The sequence below is a fragment of the Coregonus lavaretus genome (genome assembly GCF_964263955.1).
Source record: "Coregonus lavaretus genome assembly, chromosome: 13".
NCBI classification, from domain to species: domain Eukaryota; kingdom Metazoa; phylum Chordata; class Actinopteri; order Salmoniformes; family Salmonidae; genus Coregonus; species Coregonus lavaretus.
In genome coordinates, this window is record NC_140000.1 from 21,113,914 (window position 1) to 21,130,795 (window position 16,882).

At 41.0% G+C, this 16,882-nt stretch overlaps 2 protein-coding genes across 2 annotated transcripts; one reads left to right on the forward strand and one right to left on the reverse strand.

Annotated features, from left to right (window-relative positions):
• Window positions 1–261: 261 nt before the first annotated feature.
• Window positions 262–3,994, reverse strand: LOC311140171 (U11/U12 small nuclear ribonucleoprotein 48 kDa protein-like). Its single transcript, XM_084175115.1, has 9 exons — window positions 3,707–3,994; window positions 2,872–2,985; window positions 2,519–2,579; window positions 2,306–2,386; window positions 1,449–1,634; window positions 1,211–1,332; window positions 1,009–1,109; window positions 711–890; window positions 262–518 (listed from the first exon to the last, which is right to left on the reverse strand). The coding sequence occupies exons 1-9, from the start codon at window positions 3,854–3,856 to the stop codon at window positions 440–442; spliced, it is 1,074 nt and encodes a 357-aa protein (XP_084031241.1). The 5' UTR covers window positions 3,857–3,994; the 3' UTR covers window positions 262–439.
• Window positions 3,995–6,148: 2,154 nt separating this feature from the next.
• Window positions 6,149–16,680, forward strand: LOC311140132 (sorcin-like). Its single transcript, XM_084175071.1, has 8 exons — window positions 6,149–6,311; window positions 7,133–7,243; window positions 7,384–7,453; window positions 7,597–7,640; window positions 7,964–8,111; window positions 15,816–15,929; window positions 16,031–16,089; window positions 16,225–16,680. Exons 1-8 carry the CDS (start codon window positions 6,264–6,266, stop codon window positions 16,249–16,251), a joined length of 621 nt encoding a protein of 206 aa, XP_084031197.1. The 5' UTR covers window positions 6,149–6,263; the 3' UTR covers window positions 16,252–16,680.
• Window positions 16,681–16,882: the final 202 nt, after the last annotated feature.

Genomic DNA, 16,882 nt, shown 5'->3' on the forward strand with positions numbered 1-16,882 from the left:
TTGAGAATCTGTGGTACACGAGTGGAACCCATCCAACTTGAAGGAGCTGGAGCAGTTTTGCCTTGAAGAATGGGCAAAAATCCCAGTACCTAGAGACATACCCAAAGAGACTTGTAATTGCTGCTAAAGGTGGCTCTACAAAGTATTGACTTTGGGGAGGGAGGCGAATAGTTATGCATGCTCAAGTTCTGTTTTTTTGTCTTATTTCTTGTTTGTTTCACAAAAGTGGTAGGCATGTTGTGTAAATCAAATGATCCAAACCCCCCAAAAAATCAATTTTAATTCCAGGTTGTAAGGCAACAAAATACTTTCGCAAGCCACTATAGTATGAAGGCACGCATTCTAAGTGGTATGCTATTATGAACATTGGAACGTAGCTTTGGTTGGCTCCTTGACCTAATCTCTCTGGTTTTCTAAACCAAGGTACTAAACTTGAAAATCACTTCTCTTCCTTTTTCTTCTTCTTCTTCTTTTTCTTCTTTCGATCATGAGGTCTCTCATCCGGGGACCGGGAATCCCTGTGAATGCCAACACACATTCAATTCACCAACAGGTAAAAACCTATCAAACATGTATACAGCCAAAGCATTCATCAACCACTGAATGTCTGCAAACAACCTTGATGGTGACTTCATACAATTAAACACTGTCAGATGTGAATGCATGAGACAATGAATGATATTCAGTCAAGCCACTACTCTCTGACTCACCTCTTTCTCTTCCTCTTGCTCTCCTTCTCTCGGCTGCGCTCCTGGCTCTGCTCTGGGCTGGGGTCTTTGCTGCGCTCTGTGTTACGGTGGCGTTTGTGGTGGGAGCCGTGTCCGTCCCTGGAGCTGACGTGAGATTGGCGGGACTCTGTGGAGGCAGAGCGCCTGTCCTCAGACATTCTCCTGAGAGACAAAACGGTCCCGGGTTTTTTTAATCCACATGCTCCTCAGATGAGTATTACAGTACTAATTGGATTTTGTATGAGGCATCACGTAGGTGAGAAGACAATGGTTGGATTACCTGTGAGGGGCATGTTTGGACTCTCTAACCTCCTCCTTCCTCTCCTCTTTCCACTGACTGGACAGTTCAACAGAGTGGACATTAATCACCTCCCGAATCACCTGCACGATTCATGAAAAACATAACCAGATATAACACACACACATCTCAAAGTAAAGTACAGCCATTAACATTCTATTGAAACAGTCACATCCCCACACACCTCAGTGTAGGACTTCTTGGTGTTGTGTACGTTCTTGGCTCTGTAAGACTGCCGACGTCTCTTGTAGTCCCTCATCTCAGCCATCAGCTCCAGGTGAGACTTGTGCTCGTTCTGATCGTTACCTAGAGAACAGAAACAAACACAACAGACTCAGTGGAATGGCTTTAGAGGAGTAATTCATAGGAAAATTGGCTTAAACCATCCTACTGATCTCAATAGTTAATGTTTATAGGCCTACCCTTTTTGAGCTTGGCCACCAAATCAACATAGAGGTCCTCGTTGTTAGTTGCTCCAGCTTGATCCTTCTGTTGGCTGGCCTCCCTTGTCACGTGATCGAAAAGAGCCAATCGGTCTGCCATAGTAAGGTCACAGATAGCTCGCTTGTGGTTCTGAGGAACTTCTGAAGGGTCTGTGGAGTATTCACCTGCAGCACAATGAAAAGGGCTTTACACACACTCACATGCTACAACACTATCACACAGAGTACAGAGAGTCATGACAAGTCACTAATTCAAAAGCTTTTAAGAACACATTGAGATGATCACTCACACCTTCAGTATGAAAGGGTTAGAAAAGAGTAAATGACTTTCCCCAACACGTACAGGGAAAATGTGTGTGTACGCGTGCACGTGTGTAATGCCGCCAACAGAGGCAGCATGTTTGAAAGGATATGGCATTAAAGGATACTGCACGTAATCAGTAAGCCTGAACGAGGGAAGAACCTCCTGTTATTACTCACCCCTGTCACTGAAAACAAAACACAGAACACATACAGATGACAAACTCAAAGAAACTATATAATAAAAGAAAAAACAACAGCCACCATATTTAGCCGTGTTTATAATGAATTAATGTATGTTAATTGAGACCTTTTTAGACATGGGCAAGGCACTGAAGACCTACGAACTTCGTAAAAAAAATTGTACCATTGGTTGCTCTTTGGTGAAATGACCATTAATTGCTTCTCCAGAATAAAAGCATAAATATTTTGTGGGACATGTCTACCACAGAGTCGAACTAATGCTGATAGCCATGAATACAAGCATAGGGTTTTATCAGTGACCTAACACAAGTGTAGGGGTGTAATGATCTTACTTTGGCTGTACAGTCCCTCTGTCCTAATTGGTGGTGCACTTGCTCTTGCTTGAAGAATCACTTGTTGTTGTGTGTGTTTGTCTACAGGTGAGGCAGAACACAAAGAAAGATGTGAGACAAGCAGTGGGCTCCCCCACCCTGGGTCAGTTCAGGGAATTGTGACTACTACATTAAGTTGAGATTCACTTTGCAGTGGAATAGTGTGACACTCACCCATTGTGAAGCTGGTAATGTTGGCATTCTCATAACACACAGAGGGGTCATACATCTCAGCCTTGGGAAAGGAAAGGAGTTAACTTTTTATAAAAGCTTTTAAGAACATAATAACAGATAAGGTTGTTGTATCATTAGGGTGGATAGTTTTTCCTGATCATTTGACCTCACCAGAAATAACTTTGGTCTGCTCTAGTTATAGGGTCCAGTTTTTCTAGGTCTAGCCCTATGGTCCGGAATAACTCCTTACCCTAATGACAAGCTACATCAAAAGATGTTGATGGCTCAGTTGATATTTCAGTTGAGTGTGTGTGTGTGGTGTGTGCGTATGTGATACAGTATAGCTCTTTAACCTGTTCCTCATGGGAGTAGCCCATCTGGCTGAGTTGGCAGGTGGCTTTGTGTCTCTCCATGCTCCTGCTTGGCACTCTGTGGTTCGGGTCATAGGGGCACACCTCCATCGGCTCCTGTGGAAGAACATTTACAAGTTATAATCTCCTCTCTGTTTGTTGTAGCATGCATGTGTACGGAGACTTAATGAATCGCCCATCATTTATGGTTTTCCCATTCATTTGGAGGCCTTATATCGAACTAACTACATGTTATGATGAGTTTCTCGGGTGTTCAAAGAATCAAGGATGCAAGGATATACTGAGACACTTTGTAGAAAGTTAATGCAAATATTTAATGATCGGTACTGGGTTCGTTACAACAATGACCAGAGCTTTGCCCTTGATGTTACGAACTAACTTGAACAAAGAAGACACTCTACCTTATATACCCTTTATTACCCTCCTCCTGGCATACATCTGGCAAGTCTCCATGGGCACTACCTGTCTTTGATGTTCATCACCCTTACCCCCAAGTCACTATACTGCCCATCACTCATGCTATTCTAAACATCACTAATCTACCTTGACATAAGGAATGTAGACTTCATGGCCCCAAACCACTCATCTCTTAACTCTTCCTCTGTCTTCATAATACTATGACATGACATCATTGCATTACACATACACAACAGATGGTGCACATTTTAAATATGTATTATTAGCTCAGGTAACGTCATGAAAACATTGATTCTGGTGTAAACTAGCCCTATAAAGGACGCCGCGCTTTCAGGGCTAGGTGAACCACCCCTGGAATCTGAGCAGTTGAAAAAATATAGCTAACTAGCTTCCTACCTACCTGAACTGAGCCGTTGTCCAGGTCCTGTCTCCATCCCAGCGTTTCCAACAGCTCATTCAGTTGTCTATGGCAGTTCTCGGTGAACTCGGTCAACTCTTCCAAACTTCGCAGACGAGCCTGGAGCGTTTGATTTTCAGGTGAGTCGCACATGTCGTAGTCAAGCAAAAATCAAAATTGTGTTACATTGAAAAGGTTTTTGCTAACATTTTCCTAGTTAATGTTCAACCTATATTGGATATGGGGATTTTCGAACACTGTTCAGCGCCACTGTCGCATTCTGACTACGGTAGGCTGTGTGGCGCATGTAGATGACGTAAGCCATTCTGGTAATTGAAGTATCTATATATTTAAGGTTAATTTTTTTATTATACACATTTGCAGCTAAAAGCTGAATTGCAGCATACATAGGCCTACGTAAGTAAGTAAGTAAATCAAATAAAAAATATGAGATGTAGTATACAATATTACAGTTAAGCAGTATTAAGCAGTTTCACAAAGTAAGGTATAGGGCTGTTGTAGTATATGTCAGTCTGAGTAGGGGGAAGGTTCAGTTTGTGACTGGATCGGGTAGATCTGCCACTGACATGACCTTTCATCTGAGGCAGCTACTCGTTGCTGAGATTTTGCAAGCTTTTGGGCAAAGGATCAGCAGAGGTGGGTGCGGCGGGACTACAAGGACTGCAAGCCCAGGTCAATGCACTCAGAGTCATAGGAGGTGTAGGTTGTGCCCATGATGATTTTGGTTGCATGTCATTGGATCTTCTGAAGTTGGTTGTGTTGGTGGGCTGTGAGACCTGGGTGCCATACTTGAGCGGAGCACTGGATGGACAAAGCAGGTGTAGACTGTCAGAAGGTCTTGGAAGTTACATATAATATATCTTCATTATAAGTTCAAATCAAGACAACAAGCAAAGTTTTTCTTATTTTATTGGGTAAAAAATAATTAAATTGTAAAATACATTTTTATATTTAAACTACATTTAAATACATTTAAAAGACATTCAAAAGACAAGGCTGACATTTAAAAACACAGTTAAAGTTCAATTGCAAACAACTTTTGAAATAATGCTGGTTTAGGTGGGGGAAAGCTGGTCATCGTGCAGCAATATGGGTTCCATCAAATAATTTGGATACACTCCTTCTGATCTAAAAATAAATACATAAAAACATTAGGCTACTGCATAGCCATACTTCATGTTTATGTGCGTCAACAATGTGTAAATTAACAATGACCTTGAATCATTTAAATACTTACATTACTTCAAGTGTCTCTGTGTCCTCATAGGCTACTTCCTCCACTATTTCCACCTCGACTCCTACCATCATTGTCTTCCTCACTGGGAAACAGAAGTATTTGATTAGAGGAAAATACTACATCGCAGCCATACTGGATCATCATCATAGAGAATAATTACCCTCTTTCACATGAACAGACACATACACACTTACCTCCGAAATTGAAGAGAGGGGAACCAGCCCAACTGTGGCAACATCTTCTTGGTCCATGCATACAAACACAACCATGGCCCTCTGTCCTGTGGCTCCCCCAATGACTGCCTAAATAATGCTGGGATGATTCTTCTCCATCAGCAGCACCCAAGGAGGGCAGGTGTGGGGGGACATCCATCCACATTTCAGGGGCCTCCTGCCTTGTGTCACTCTGGCTTTGGATGCTAACTAGGTCTGTGTGGACAGGGCCAAAGGGACTCTCTGTACCAGCCCAGCCCCAGCGGTTCTGAACACACTCTTGGGTGAGGCCATGGCCATCTGAAGACACAAGGGACAAAGGAGAGAAGGAGAGAACCTAAGAACATTTGACAAAAAGCTATTCTGTTCATACCACAAATTCAATACAACATTATTAGCCTTTGGGACAGTTAATGCTGTGCAGTAGCATTAGGAACATGTGCACACTCACGCATATACACAAAATACAATACACGATGCAATGGCTGGCCTGGTGAAAATAATGTTGTTTAGCACAATAGTAAGACAGTAACAATTGAGACAATTCACAATTTGGCATCATATTCACTTGTGTAAAAATTATTTTTAAAGTCGGCACTATGCAAATCTATTACTATAAGTACTACTATCTATTTTATTACTTTGAGAAATGCAGTCAGCGTTGCATTTATCTTCGTTGACAAGTTTTATTATCACATGATTGGCAGGCAGCCGGTCACATGTTAATGCAAGGCCAATCAGGGAATAGTGCGCTGACCTCGGGTTTTAGAGATGATGAACGTCAATGAAACAGAACACTGGAATGGTGCCTGGAATATACCATTTACTTCCTCGAGTGTTAATTTCATTTGAACAAAACATACTCTGGTAAACGTTTATACTTTGACTTTTGTTCAACTACATCTACTCTTTTACTCCAAATAAAGGTTCCCAAAGACAACAGCCTAAAACTCAAATGAATCCCTCCCATTGTTTATTGTAAAGCAGGACATCCGACACTCCCCTTGTGTAAAGCAGGGCAGGGCAAGTCAGGGAAGGGGATTATTTATTGGCAGTTTCTATCACAGTGTTATTCTTTTAATTCATAGAAATGAGTTATCCGGGATATGGTGCTCCCGCAGGCGGATACCCTGGAGGGGTAAGATCTTAGACACGTTTCTTCTACACAAACATGAAGATAAATGGGTATGGGTAGGAACGCTTAGTTGTCCGGAAGTAGAACTGCAAATGGGTATAATATCCTACATAATATAACAAGCGTATATTGCACAGTGTTTTCCGAATACAGTAGACTATTTGTTGTATCTAATACAATTTGTAGGCCTGCCTGCCAATGAATCGCTGCCGTGGGCAAGTCGTAGTAGGCATTTTATGCTTGATGCGCTTTCGCCTCTGCTCCGGGAGACGAATAAACTTGATGGCCTTGCTCGATACAACAGAGACTCTCTTACAATGTAACAATCTGAGTTGATCAAAAGGTTACACCAAGGGCAAATGTTACAATGTTATCTATACTATGATGGATTATAGGGCCTACACTTTGTATAATCAGTTCAGTAGCGTGTAAATCGATGGAAATACTGATTTTGGATTGACTCATTTCACCCAACCCTGGGAATGGTCAGGTTCACGTAATAGCTGGGACTCGCTGTCTTGTTGTTGCTGGCCGAAGTACAGTTTGACACCTACTGATTGCAGTAAACAATCTATATGAAATCATTCTCAGCCCCTTGACCTCTGCAGAGCAAGTTGGCAATGCACTGATTTGAGACATGATTATCTGTTGTCTAAAGGCTATTGGTTAGGTGGTTCAGAGTGGGTCATTGGGATGTTCACTTGCATGGCACCTGACCTATGTTGTCACTAACTGTTTCATAGTAACCTTATAGTGTTTACTGTTCTCTCTTTCTCTCTCTAAATCATTGTCTGTCTCTCTCTAAATCATTGTCTGTCTCACAGTATGGAGGTGCCCCTGCTGGTGGCCACCCTCCTGGTGGCCCTGGTTTTGGAGGATACCCTGGTCAGCAGCAAGACCCTCTCTATGGATTTTTTGCTGCTGTTGCAGGCCAGGTAATAAGGCTTATAGTTTAACATATTAAGCTATCTGCTAATCTCAACACAGTCAAAACAGCATACTGTAGTCTAAAAATGTAAAGCATTGTTTCGGTCTCAATAAGTATTTTTTCCCCTCCATCTTTTGACATTGGAAGGACGGGCACATATCAGCGGAAGAGCTCCAGCAATGCCTCACACAGGCTAACTTCTCTGGTGGCTACAAACGTAAGAGTTAACGCCATGTACAAGACCGAAGGGAACCACTAATTCCCAGCCATTTTTCAATGCAATATTTTGTTTAATTCTATTCTTTATACTATATGGAGCGCTGACTGTGGTTTGATTAACTGTTATCTTATCTCTGACAGCTTTTAACCTGGAGACCTGCAGACTGATGATCAACATGCTGGATGTATCCTTGACTAACCAGTCAGTACAGACACACAGGTTGTTAAAATACTATGGTCACACTAGCTACCAGTACAATAATATGAGGTGGAATATGCATAAGTGACAGTGTTTTGTGCGCTGAGAGTTTGCAGAAAGTCCTCTCACATTGTGTTCCACAGCAATGTCTTGAATTGGAAAAAAAAACTACTAGATAAATCAGGACAATAAAATCAGGACATTGAAATTATTCAGAAAACCTTTAGCCGTCTATATTCATGTTTGAGGTTAGAGGTAAGGTTGTGAGGTCACTGCTGTTTCTGTTCCTTGACTGAAGCAACCCCTCAGAGAGACATGTCCTGTACTATGGGCTTCAATGAGTTCAAGGAGCTGTGGACAGTGCTCAACGGCTGGAAACAACACTTCATGTCCATTGACCGTGACCAGAGTGGGACCGTGGACCCCCAGGAGATGCACCAGGCAGTCACTTCTATGGGTACGTACAAGCACAAAGGGTGTATTTGTTTATACAGTGGGCTCCAAAATTACTGGTACCCCTGACTGGCAATGCACAAACAATACTTAAAAAAATATAAACATACAGAAATACTGGACTATATTAATGTTCCAATGGAACCCAGCAAAATCATTTATTGATTTAATAAAAAATCAATGTCCTCCAAATCATTGTTTCACAATTAATGGCACCCTTAAAGATTATTGTAAATAACATCTACCAAAATTAAACCAGGAATTCAATTCCACTTATTTAAGTTTATCTTAGCCTTAAGGAACTATATTGAGCCATTACATCACTTCTTGTTTCACTAGGGTATAAAAATGAGGTAACACGCATGCAATATCTCTTTGTCATCCAACACCATGAAGAAAATTATTATTATTATATATTATTATTATTATTATATTATTATATTATATATATTAAGAAAAGAAAAAAACTGTCAGTTCAAAAGAGACAGATGGTCGTAGACCTTCATAAATCTGGTAATGGCTACAAGAAGATCCACAAACAATTTAATATACCACTGAGCACTGTCAGGGCAATTATAAAAAATAAAAAAAAAGATATGGAACCGTTGAAAACCTAACGGGCAGAGGATGCAAATGCATTTTGCCCCCCAGGATAGGGAGGAGCAGTGGCGGTTCTAGACACATTTTACTAGGGGGGCCAAGGAGGGGCCAGTGTTTAATCAGGGGGGCACACATAAAAAAACTGGCAACACATGATATTCAAAGATTATAAACTTTATTTTACTTTAAAATCATATGACATTTATTATAACACGTATTTTGTACAAGAGTGCAGATGCAAGAGAGATAGTGGCATAAAAATGAAAAAATAAATAAAATAAAAAAAATTTAAAAGTACAGGGTACAAATACAGGGTTCATATTCAATGTGAACAAAACTCCAGGATACAACAAAGGGTACAACAATGTGCCATTTCCTATTTATGGAAGCCCCACTACTGTGGACAGTTGATTCCACATTTTGTTTTAAGAAAGAAAACTTTCTGAGTGATTTATAAACAAAACACACTACCCTGTATCCATTTAGGTAAAATAAACCAAATCAGAAAAGAAATTCAATTCAAAGAGGCTTTACTAGCATGACCATATTGACATACAGTATTGCTAAAGCACATAAACAGGGAAACGTGTTACACATTAACATCCAGTAGTCCAATAGGATACAGACAATAAACATTAAGTTAACATTCGTTTAAAAGCAACAATCATGTCAACACAATGTAGCAATATGAACAACACTGATGGATATCAGCAACAACATGAAAACAAGAATATTACAGGTGTCTGTGTGTGTGTGTGTGTGTGTGTGTCTGTGTCTTTGTGTACTTCACTGTCAGTTGATGAGCAGGTGTACAAAAAAAGGCTTTACAACATATATGGGCAAGTCCATTTAGGACAGCACATTTCCACCATAGTTCACATTAGGAAAAAATGACAGCATGAATGCTCACTAAACAAACATATACTACATATACCTTTTTATACACATTTTTTTTCAGTAATTTTTTTAAGAGTGAAAGGGAAGTAAGCAATCGCTCATCATAGGATCATACATATTTCAGTTACAATATTAGTTACAATATTAGTGTTAGTTAGATCATCATGTCAAAGCTGGACCTGCAAAGTCTGAACGACACAAGTGTGCAATGATTGGAGTGATTTTGTTTCTTTTTTTTCTTGCTTTGCTTGTTTTCAAAAGGAAAAATCATAGTTGGTAAAAAATAAAATAAACTTTCGTTGAAAGGTATCACACTGTATAATTTACAAATATCTAAAGAGGTTTAGTGGATGCCATAAAACATCTGTGGAGCTTGAAGATTTGTAGTACATAGATGTTTGGCAGAGATAATTCAAAAGAATAAAATCATGAGAGAGAGAGAGAGAGAGAGAGAGAGAGAGAGAGAGAGAGAGAGAGAGAGAGAGAGAGAGAGAGAGAGAGAGAGAGAGAGAGAGAGAGAGAGAGAGAGAGAGAGAGAGAGAGAGAGAGAGAGAGAGAGAGAGAGAGAGAGAGAGAGAGAGAGAGAGAGAGAGAGAGAGAGAGAGAGAGAGAGAGAGAGAGAGAGAGAGAGAGAGAGAGAGAGAGAGAGAGAGAGAGAGAGAGAGAGAGAGAGAGAGAGAGAGAGAGAGAGAGAGAGAGAGAGAGAGAGAGAGAGAGAGAGAGAGAGAGAGAGAGAGAGAGAGAGAGAGAGAGAGAGAGAGAGAGAGAGAGAGAGAGAGAGAGAGAGAGAGAGAGAGAGAGAGAGAGAGAGAGAGAGAGAGAGAGAGAGAGAGAGAGAGGTGTGTTTCCTTAGAGCAGTACATGCAGCAATCACTTAATGGAGTGATGTCATAATGTGCCACACAACTTTGGGGATGTGGATGGAAAGTTACAGGCAGGAGAGGGGAACCAACAGAAGCAGGTCTTGAGACATGAGTTTGCCCCTTTTTGAAAACCTCTTGAGAGAGGATTGGTGGGATATATATACATACATACAAACATACATACACTCTAGTAGTGTGTGGAACTACTGGTACTGTGAGGAAAAAAAGATAGATGATGTAAAATGAAAAATAAAACAAGCTTCAGCTTCTTAAGACACGGTGGGTTCATCTAAGTAGACACATGTAACTTCATGTGGACACCAGACTGTCTTTGTCTACACATCTAACTTCATATGGACCCCAGACCGTCTCTGTTTACACATGTAACTTCATATGGACACCAGACTCTTTGTCTACACATGTAACTTCATATGGGCACCAGACTGTCTCTGTCTACACATGTAACTTCATATGGACACCAGACCGTCTCTGTTTACACATGTAACTTCATATGGACACCAGACTCTTTGTCTACACATGTAACTTCATATGGGCACCAGACTGTCTCTGTCTACACATGTAACTTCATATGGACACCAAACTGTCTTTGTTTACACATTTAACTTCATATGGGCACCAGACTGTCTCTGTCTACACATGTAACTTCATATGGACACCAGACTCTTTGTCTACACACATAACTTCATGTGGACACCAGACTAACTCCATTCATTTTACCGGTGGTATTGAGAACAGATAAACCCACCGTGTCTTAAGAAGCTCAAGCTTGTTGTTTTATTGTTCATTATATCTCTTTTTCCTCACAGCGGCACTCATACGCTACTAGCGTATATATCATATAGATACACTACAGCAACAGGATACGGCGGTTGTGCTGTCTGGCAAAACGGTCCACAAATACATCAAGATCCAGAGCCTTGGCCCTTCTGGACTCTATGCTCAGGACACCAAGATCACTGAGTCTCTCATCACTAGTGGTGGACCGCAGGAAGGTTTTTATCAGTTTCAGTGTGGAGAAACTGCGTTCGCAAGAGGCTGAGCTTACAGGAAGGGTTACAGCAATCTTGCACAGTCTAAAGAGCTCAAAGAAAACTTCCCTGTATGGCTCAATAAAACAAACCAGCTCAACTGTACTGCATGGCTTTTTGACTTCACCACTCTGTATTTTTCTGTCCAAAACTCTCTTAAATTGATGGAGCTCATGCCCTAAATCATCAATGTCTGCATTATACAAACGGCCAAATGAAAAAACATTGCTCTCCTTTAAAAAGGTATCACTCTGGGGACTGAGAGACTGTATGCTTCTCATGAGCTCACAGTTTGTATTGGAGAAACGTCTGTTCAACTCATTGAGCATGCTGTCAATTACAGGATAGAAAAATGATGTGAGAAACATATCTTTGTCACGTTCTACCTCCCTCTGACCAACAGTGCTTAGCGTGCAGTAGCCACTGAGTCTAGAGCTCAGCATTTTCTGACGTTTCGCCACTGACCTTGTTGCAGAATCACACTGCTCACAAATATTCAATGCTTCATCCCACAACTCATCAAAGAAAGACTCCTGCCTGTGGTCTTTCAATGTCAGGACTAAAGCATTTACTAAGTCAACAGCACTTGACAGATCAACAGTTTGTGACTGTAACATGTCAGACAATAGCTTTGTCTCCCCAAACAACTTACGCAGAGTAACAAGATGCACAACAAATTCTAGGTCAATTTGAGCAAGAAGACCTCGGGCCTCAACAGTTCTTTCACCATGACGTTCTTGAGCAATCTCTTGCAGTAGTCTTTTAAGGGCAGGTAGAGTGTCCATGATATTACATAGGGCTAGAAATCGGCATGACCAACGTGTGTCGCTTAAACGTTGCAGCTCTCTGGTTCTGCCATACATTTCTCTTTGGAGAGACAGCCATTTTGGGTGCACATATGAGGAAGAAGTAAACATATAAAGACTCTGTAACAAAGAAAAAAACTCCTCCGTTTCTGGGACACTTTTGACTACATCAACTAACACTAAATTCAGACAATGAGCACTACAATGGACGTAGAAGGCAAATTTAGCCTGTTCTTTGATCCTTGCCTGAACCCCTGAATGCTTACCGCTCATAACGGCAGCGCCATCGTACGCTTGGCCTACGAGGTTATTTTTGTAGTCCAGGCCATAACGTTCCAGTAAGTGTACTATTTTTCCAGTAAGCCCTGCTGCATCTAACCTCTCTGCAGATTCAAAATGGAGAAAACTCTCCTTAATGGCCCCATTGTAATAGTACCTGAGTGTGAAGGACATCTGTTCTTTTTTTGAAATATCCTTTGTTTCATCTGCCATGACGCTAAAAACCTCACTTTTCTTCACTTCTTCTATGATTTCAGACCGAACCATTTCTGCCAAACAACCCAAAACCTCATTCTGGATGATCTTGCTTGTGTACTTTGCATTGTGAATGGAAGTTAATCTTCTCTTAACAAGTTGGTCGTGGTTAGCAACTGTGTTAAGAATTTCCCTAAAGTTTCCTTTGTTAGTGGACCCTTCAGATTCATCATGTCCTCTTTGTGCTATGTTTTGTGTAGCTGTAAGCAACAGCACTTCCCCAACTGTTTTAATGTATGCCTGATTTTCTTGTACTTGTTTAGTGTGTTCTTTGTCAAGGAGATCTGTTAGTGTTGCGTCAGTTCTAACAGCTCTTTGATAATCCCTCCATGCGATCATTGCACACTTGTGTCGTTCAGACTTTGCATGTAGTGAAAACCCTGCATTTCTCATAGTTGCCTTTTTCCAGTTTGTAAAACCAGGTGTTGAAACAAAAACGGTGTCTGGGGCATTTGGTGTGCTAAAATGTCTACATGCATAGCAACATGTAGAGTCCGTCATTACAGAATACTCAAGCCATGGATGAGTAGTGTACCAGTTTGGTCTGAAGCTTCGTCTTCTGTCCCCCATCAGTGTGGTTGGGAATATCTTCAAGTTCGGCTGTACTGGTACGTCATACTTAGACTTGCTGATATCTGAAGAAGATGGACAGTAAACATAGGGCACAACTACAACATTTATTTACTGTATATCTGCATGTATTTCAAAATGTAGGCAAAGTATTTACTTAAAAAAAAAAAACAGAGCCATATTGACACAAAAAAGAATTAACATCAGAAAGCAGCATTTTAAGGACACCCAGCAGGCCTACCATTACATTGTAATTGCATTGCTTTGCAAATAGTAAGAACCTTCCTCATCACAAACCTGATGGTGCAGTACTTGATCCACATGGATCCACTTGCTGTCCCTCTGGCTGTTCATCTCTCTGTCCCTGTATGCTTTCTTCTTCATGCTTCTCACCCTCTTCTTCATTCTCCTCGCCCTCTTCTTCATTCTCCTCACCCTCTTCTTCATCCTCCTCACCCTCTTCTTCATCCTCCTCACCCTCTGGAATTTCCCTCTCTTTGTCAGACCCCTCACTTTCATCACATGCTGGCTCTCCCTCTTCCTCAACTTTCTCAAAACCTCGATTTGTTTCTCTCACTTTTTTGTTTGCTGGGGCAAAAAATGACTTTATGTCCCTTCCTCGTTTCATGATAACTATTAGAAGAAGAAAAAACGTAGGGGCATGCATTACATTTTGTTACCTAACCATCCCTCCCTACTTAACACTGGCAGATAACCTGTTGATTACTTTACTAAAAATGTATTTGTTATCGCGATGCAACAGCCAAGACGGATGAAGTTACGTGGTTAACATCACAACATTGTGTAGACCTAGCAAGGATAGCCTACTAACATTTGGATATTTGCTTCTGCTTCGATGAGTTTGCTTAGATATGATTACATTTCTAAACAAATCGAGACCAGACATTTAAAAACTTGATTTGATTTATGTGTGAGGAACAAAAGGAACATGTAGGCTATGTGCAAGAACAACAAGTCACTTATGATATTAAATCGTTTTACTTACCTTCGACTCCTGCAAATCGTAGCTCCTCTCGCAAATAGTAGTTGCTGAGCTCTCATTCACCGAAGCAGCACCACACGTGGCAGGCAGGCAGATGGCAGGATACAGTTTTTGGGTGCGCCACTCTAATTTACCCGTGTAGAACGTTGCCGTGTAGAGCGTTGCATTAGTTCCGCTTTTGGCGCTCGCGTGTAAAATAGTTATAAATTCATAATTTTTTATTTGGTCAGCACGGGGGGGCCACAGGGGTGGCCAGGGACATTTCCAGGGAGGCACGGGCCTCCCCCGGCCTCCGTGTAAAACCGCCACTGGGGAGGAGGATGGTGAGAGAAGCAACAAAATCCCCAAGAATCACTGTGAAAGAATTGCAGGCCTTGGTGGCGTCTTGGGGTTTCACAAAGCACCATCAGACGCCACCTCCACAACCATAGGCTCTTTGGAAGGGTTGCCAGAAGAAAGCCCTTTCTGACCCCAAGACACAGACGCAAGCGCTTGGAGTTTGCCAAACATAATTTAAATTATGACTGGAAGAAGGTGCTCTGGTCAGATGAGACCCAAATTGAACGTTTTGGTCAGATACAGCATCGGCATGTTTGGCGTCGAAACAGAGATGCATACAAGGAGAAGCACCTCATAGCCATGGTGAAATATGATGGTGGGGCTGTTTTAATTCCAGAGGTCCAGGAGCACTGGTTAAGACTGATGGCATAATGAATTCCACCAAGTATCAGGCAATTTTGGCTGACAATCTGGTTGCCTCTGCCAGAAGGCTGGGACTTAGCCGTAGGTGGACTTTCCAACAAGACAATGACCCAAAACATACCTCAAGATCCACACATAAATGGTTATGTGACAACAAAATCAATGTTCTGCCATGGCCATCTCAGTCACTGGACTTCAATCCAATCGAAAATCTGTGGGCTGAGTTGAAGAGGGCAGTTGATAAGCACAAACCCAAGAATGTGAAGGATCTTGAAAGGATCTGCATAGAGGAATGGTCCAAAATCCCTCCAAATGTGTTCCTTAACCTTGTCAAACATTACAGGAAAAGACTCCATGCTGTTATCCTTGCCAGAGGTGGTTGCACTAAGTACTAAATGAGGAGTGCCAATAATTATGAAACCTTGATTTTGGTGACATTTATTTTGGTATTTTGGTTGGTTCCATTGAAACATTAATAAAGTACAGTATTTCTCACATGTTGGTATTTTGAGTTTATCTCTAAAATTATATTGTTTAAAAAAATGTAAGTATTGTTTGTGCATTGCCAGTCAGGGGTGCCAGTAATTTTGGAGCCCGCTGTATGTGTGTACACAATAAGTGATGATCAATAGAGTCAATATGAGAGAGAAATGTTAATTTGACATGTATGTTTGTGTGTTACAGGCTACAGGCTGAGCCCACAAGCCATGAACGGCATCATCAAGAGATTCAGTTCTCAGGGGAAGATCACCTTTGATGACTACGTAGCTTGTTGTGTAAAACTCAGAACCCTGACTGGTGTGTGGACTGTTTTAATCAGTTTGTCCATTATCAGTATGACCGTTGTATGTGTTGTTTTTTATCATTGTTTGACCATTATCTCTGTATGTTTGCTACAGATTTGTTCCGGAAGCGGGACCAAGCTGGACAGGGAATGGCCACATTTCCATACGATGATGTAAGTCTTTTTTTTTTTTCATATCCTCTTCCTTTTTGTATGCACTGTAAATCGCCCCGGTTTAAATGTAAAGTATTATAATCTCTCTCTTTCTCTTTCTCTCTCTCTCGCTCTCACTCTCTTTCTCACTCTCAGTTCATCCAGTGCACGATGTGCACATGAAGAGACAGAGCAGAATTTTTTTTGGACTCATACCATAATCTGAAAAATTTAGCATGTTAATTCTTTCCTGACATGTATTTTTGATACTCACAAATCACTTTATTGTTTTGATTGCTTTTATACAAACATGACTAAAACCTAATTGTCACATTCCACATTAATGGTTTTGAAATAGGAAGTTACTATAAAATTATAACATTACCATAGGAAACTGGAATATTAGCAAACTATAACCACTAGGTGTGCCTATAAACCCATGTCACCTCTGGATGTTCTGTCACTGTTGAAAGTCTTTACTATTCATCATGCTAATCAAGATATCCCAAAGAGTGCCTGGTGCTTTGCAAAATTAACTATAGCTGCGAGAAATCTTCTCTGTATGTGAAAGAGAGTAATAAACGCGTCCATATATGTGTGGAATACACCTCCGATGATTGGTTGTTTTCTTATTAGGTCTTGGGGACAGTTCAGGAAAATGTAGTGAGTATTATCTGCATTTCACGCTGTAGGTCCACATACACTCTCCATGGGAAAACCAGAGTAATAAAACAAGGTATGAATCAAGAAAATTATTGATTTCACTTCTGAGTGATTTTATGGTTTTATAAAGGCGAACTGCACACAAGTTTCA

Bases quoted from the DNA above. Each gene is read 5' to 3' on its own strand.
- LOC311140171 (XM_084175115.1), bottom strand. From the start codon at position 3,856: ATGTGCGACTCACCTGAAAATCAAACGCTCCAGGCTCGTCTGCGAAGT. The intron at 2,580-2,871 runs GTTAAAGAGCTA...TCCTTTCCCAAG, and splicing joins GCTACTCCCATGAGGAACAG to GCTGAGATGTATGACCCCTC. The intron at 891-1,008 runs GTAATCCAACCA...TTTGTCTCTCAG, and splicing joins TCCAAACATGCCCCTCACAG to GAGAATGTCTGAGGACAGGC.
- LOC311140132 (XM_084175071.1), top strand. From the start codon at position 6,264: ATGAGTTATCCGGGATATGGTGCTCCCGCAGGCGGATACCCTGGAGGG. The intron at 7,244-7,383 runs GTAATAAGGCTT...TGACATTGGAAG, and splicing joins TTGCTGCTGTTGCAGGCCAG to GACGGGCACATATCAGCGGA. The intron at 16,090-16,224 runs GTAAGTCTTTTT...TCTCACTCTCAG, and splicing joins CCACATTTCCATACGATGAT to TTCATCCAGTGCACGATGTG.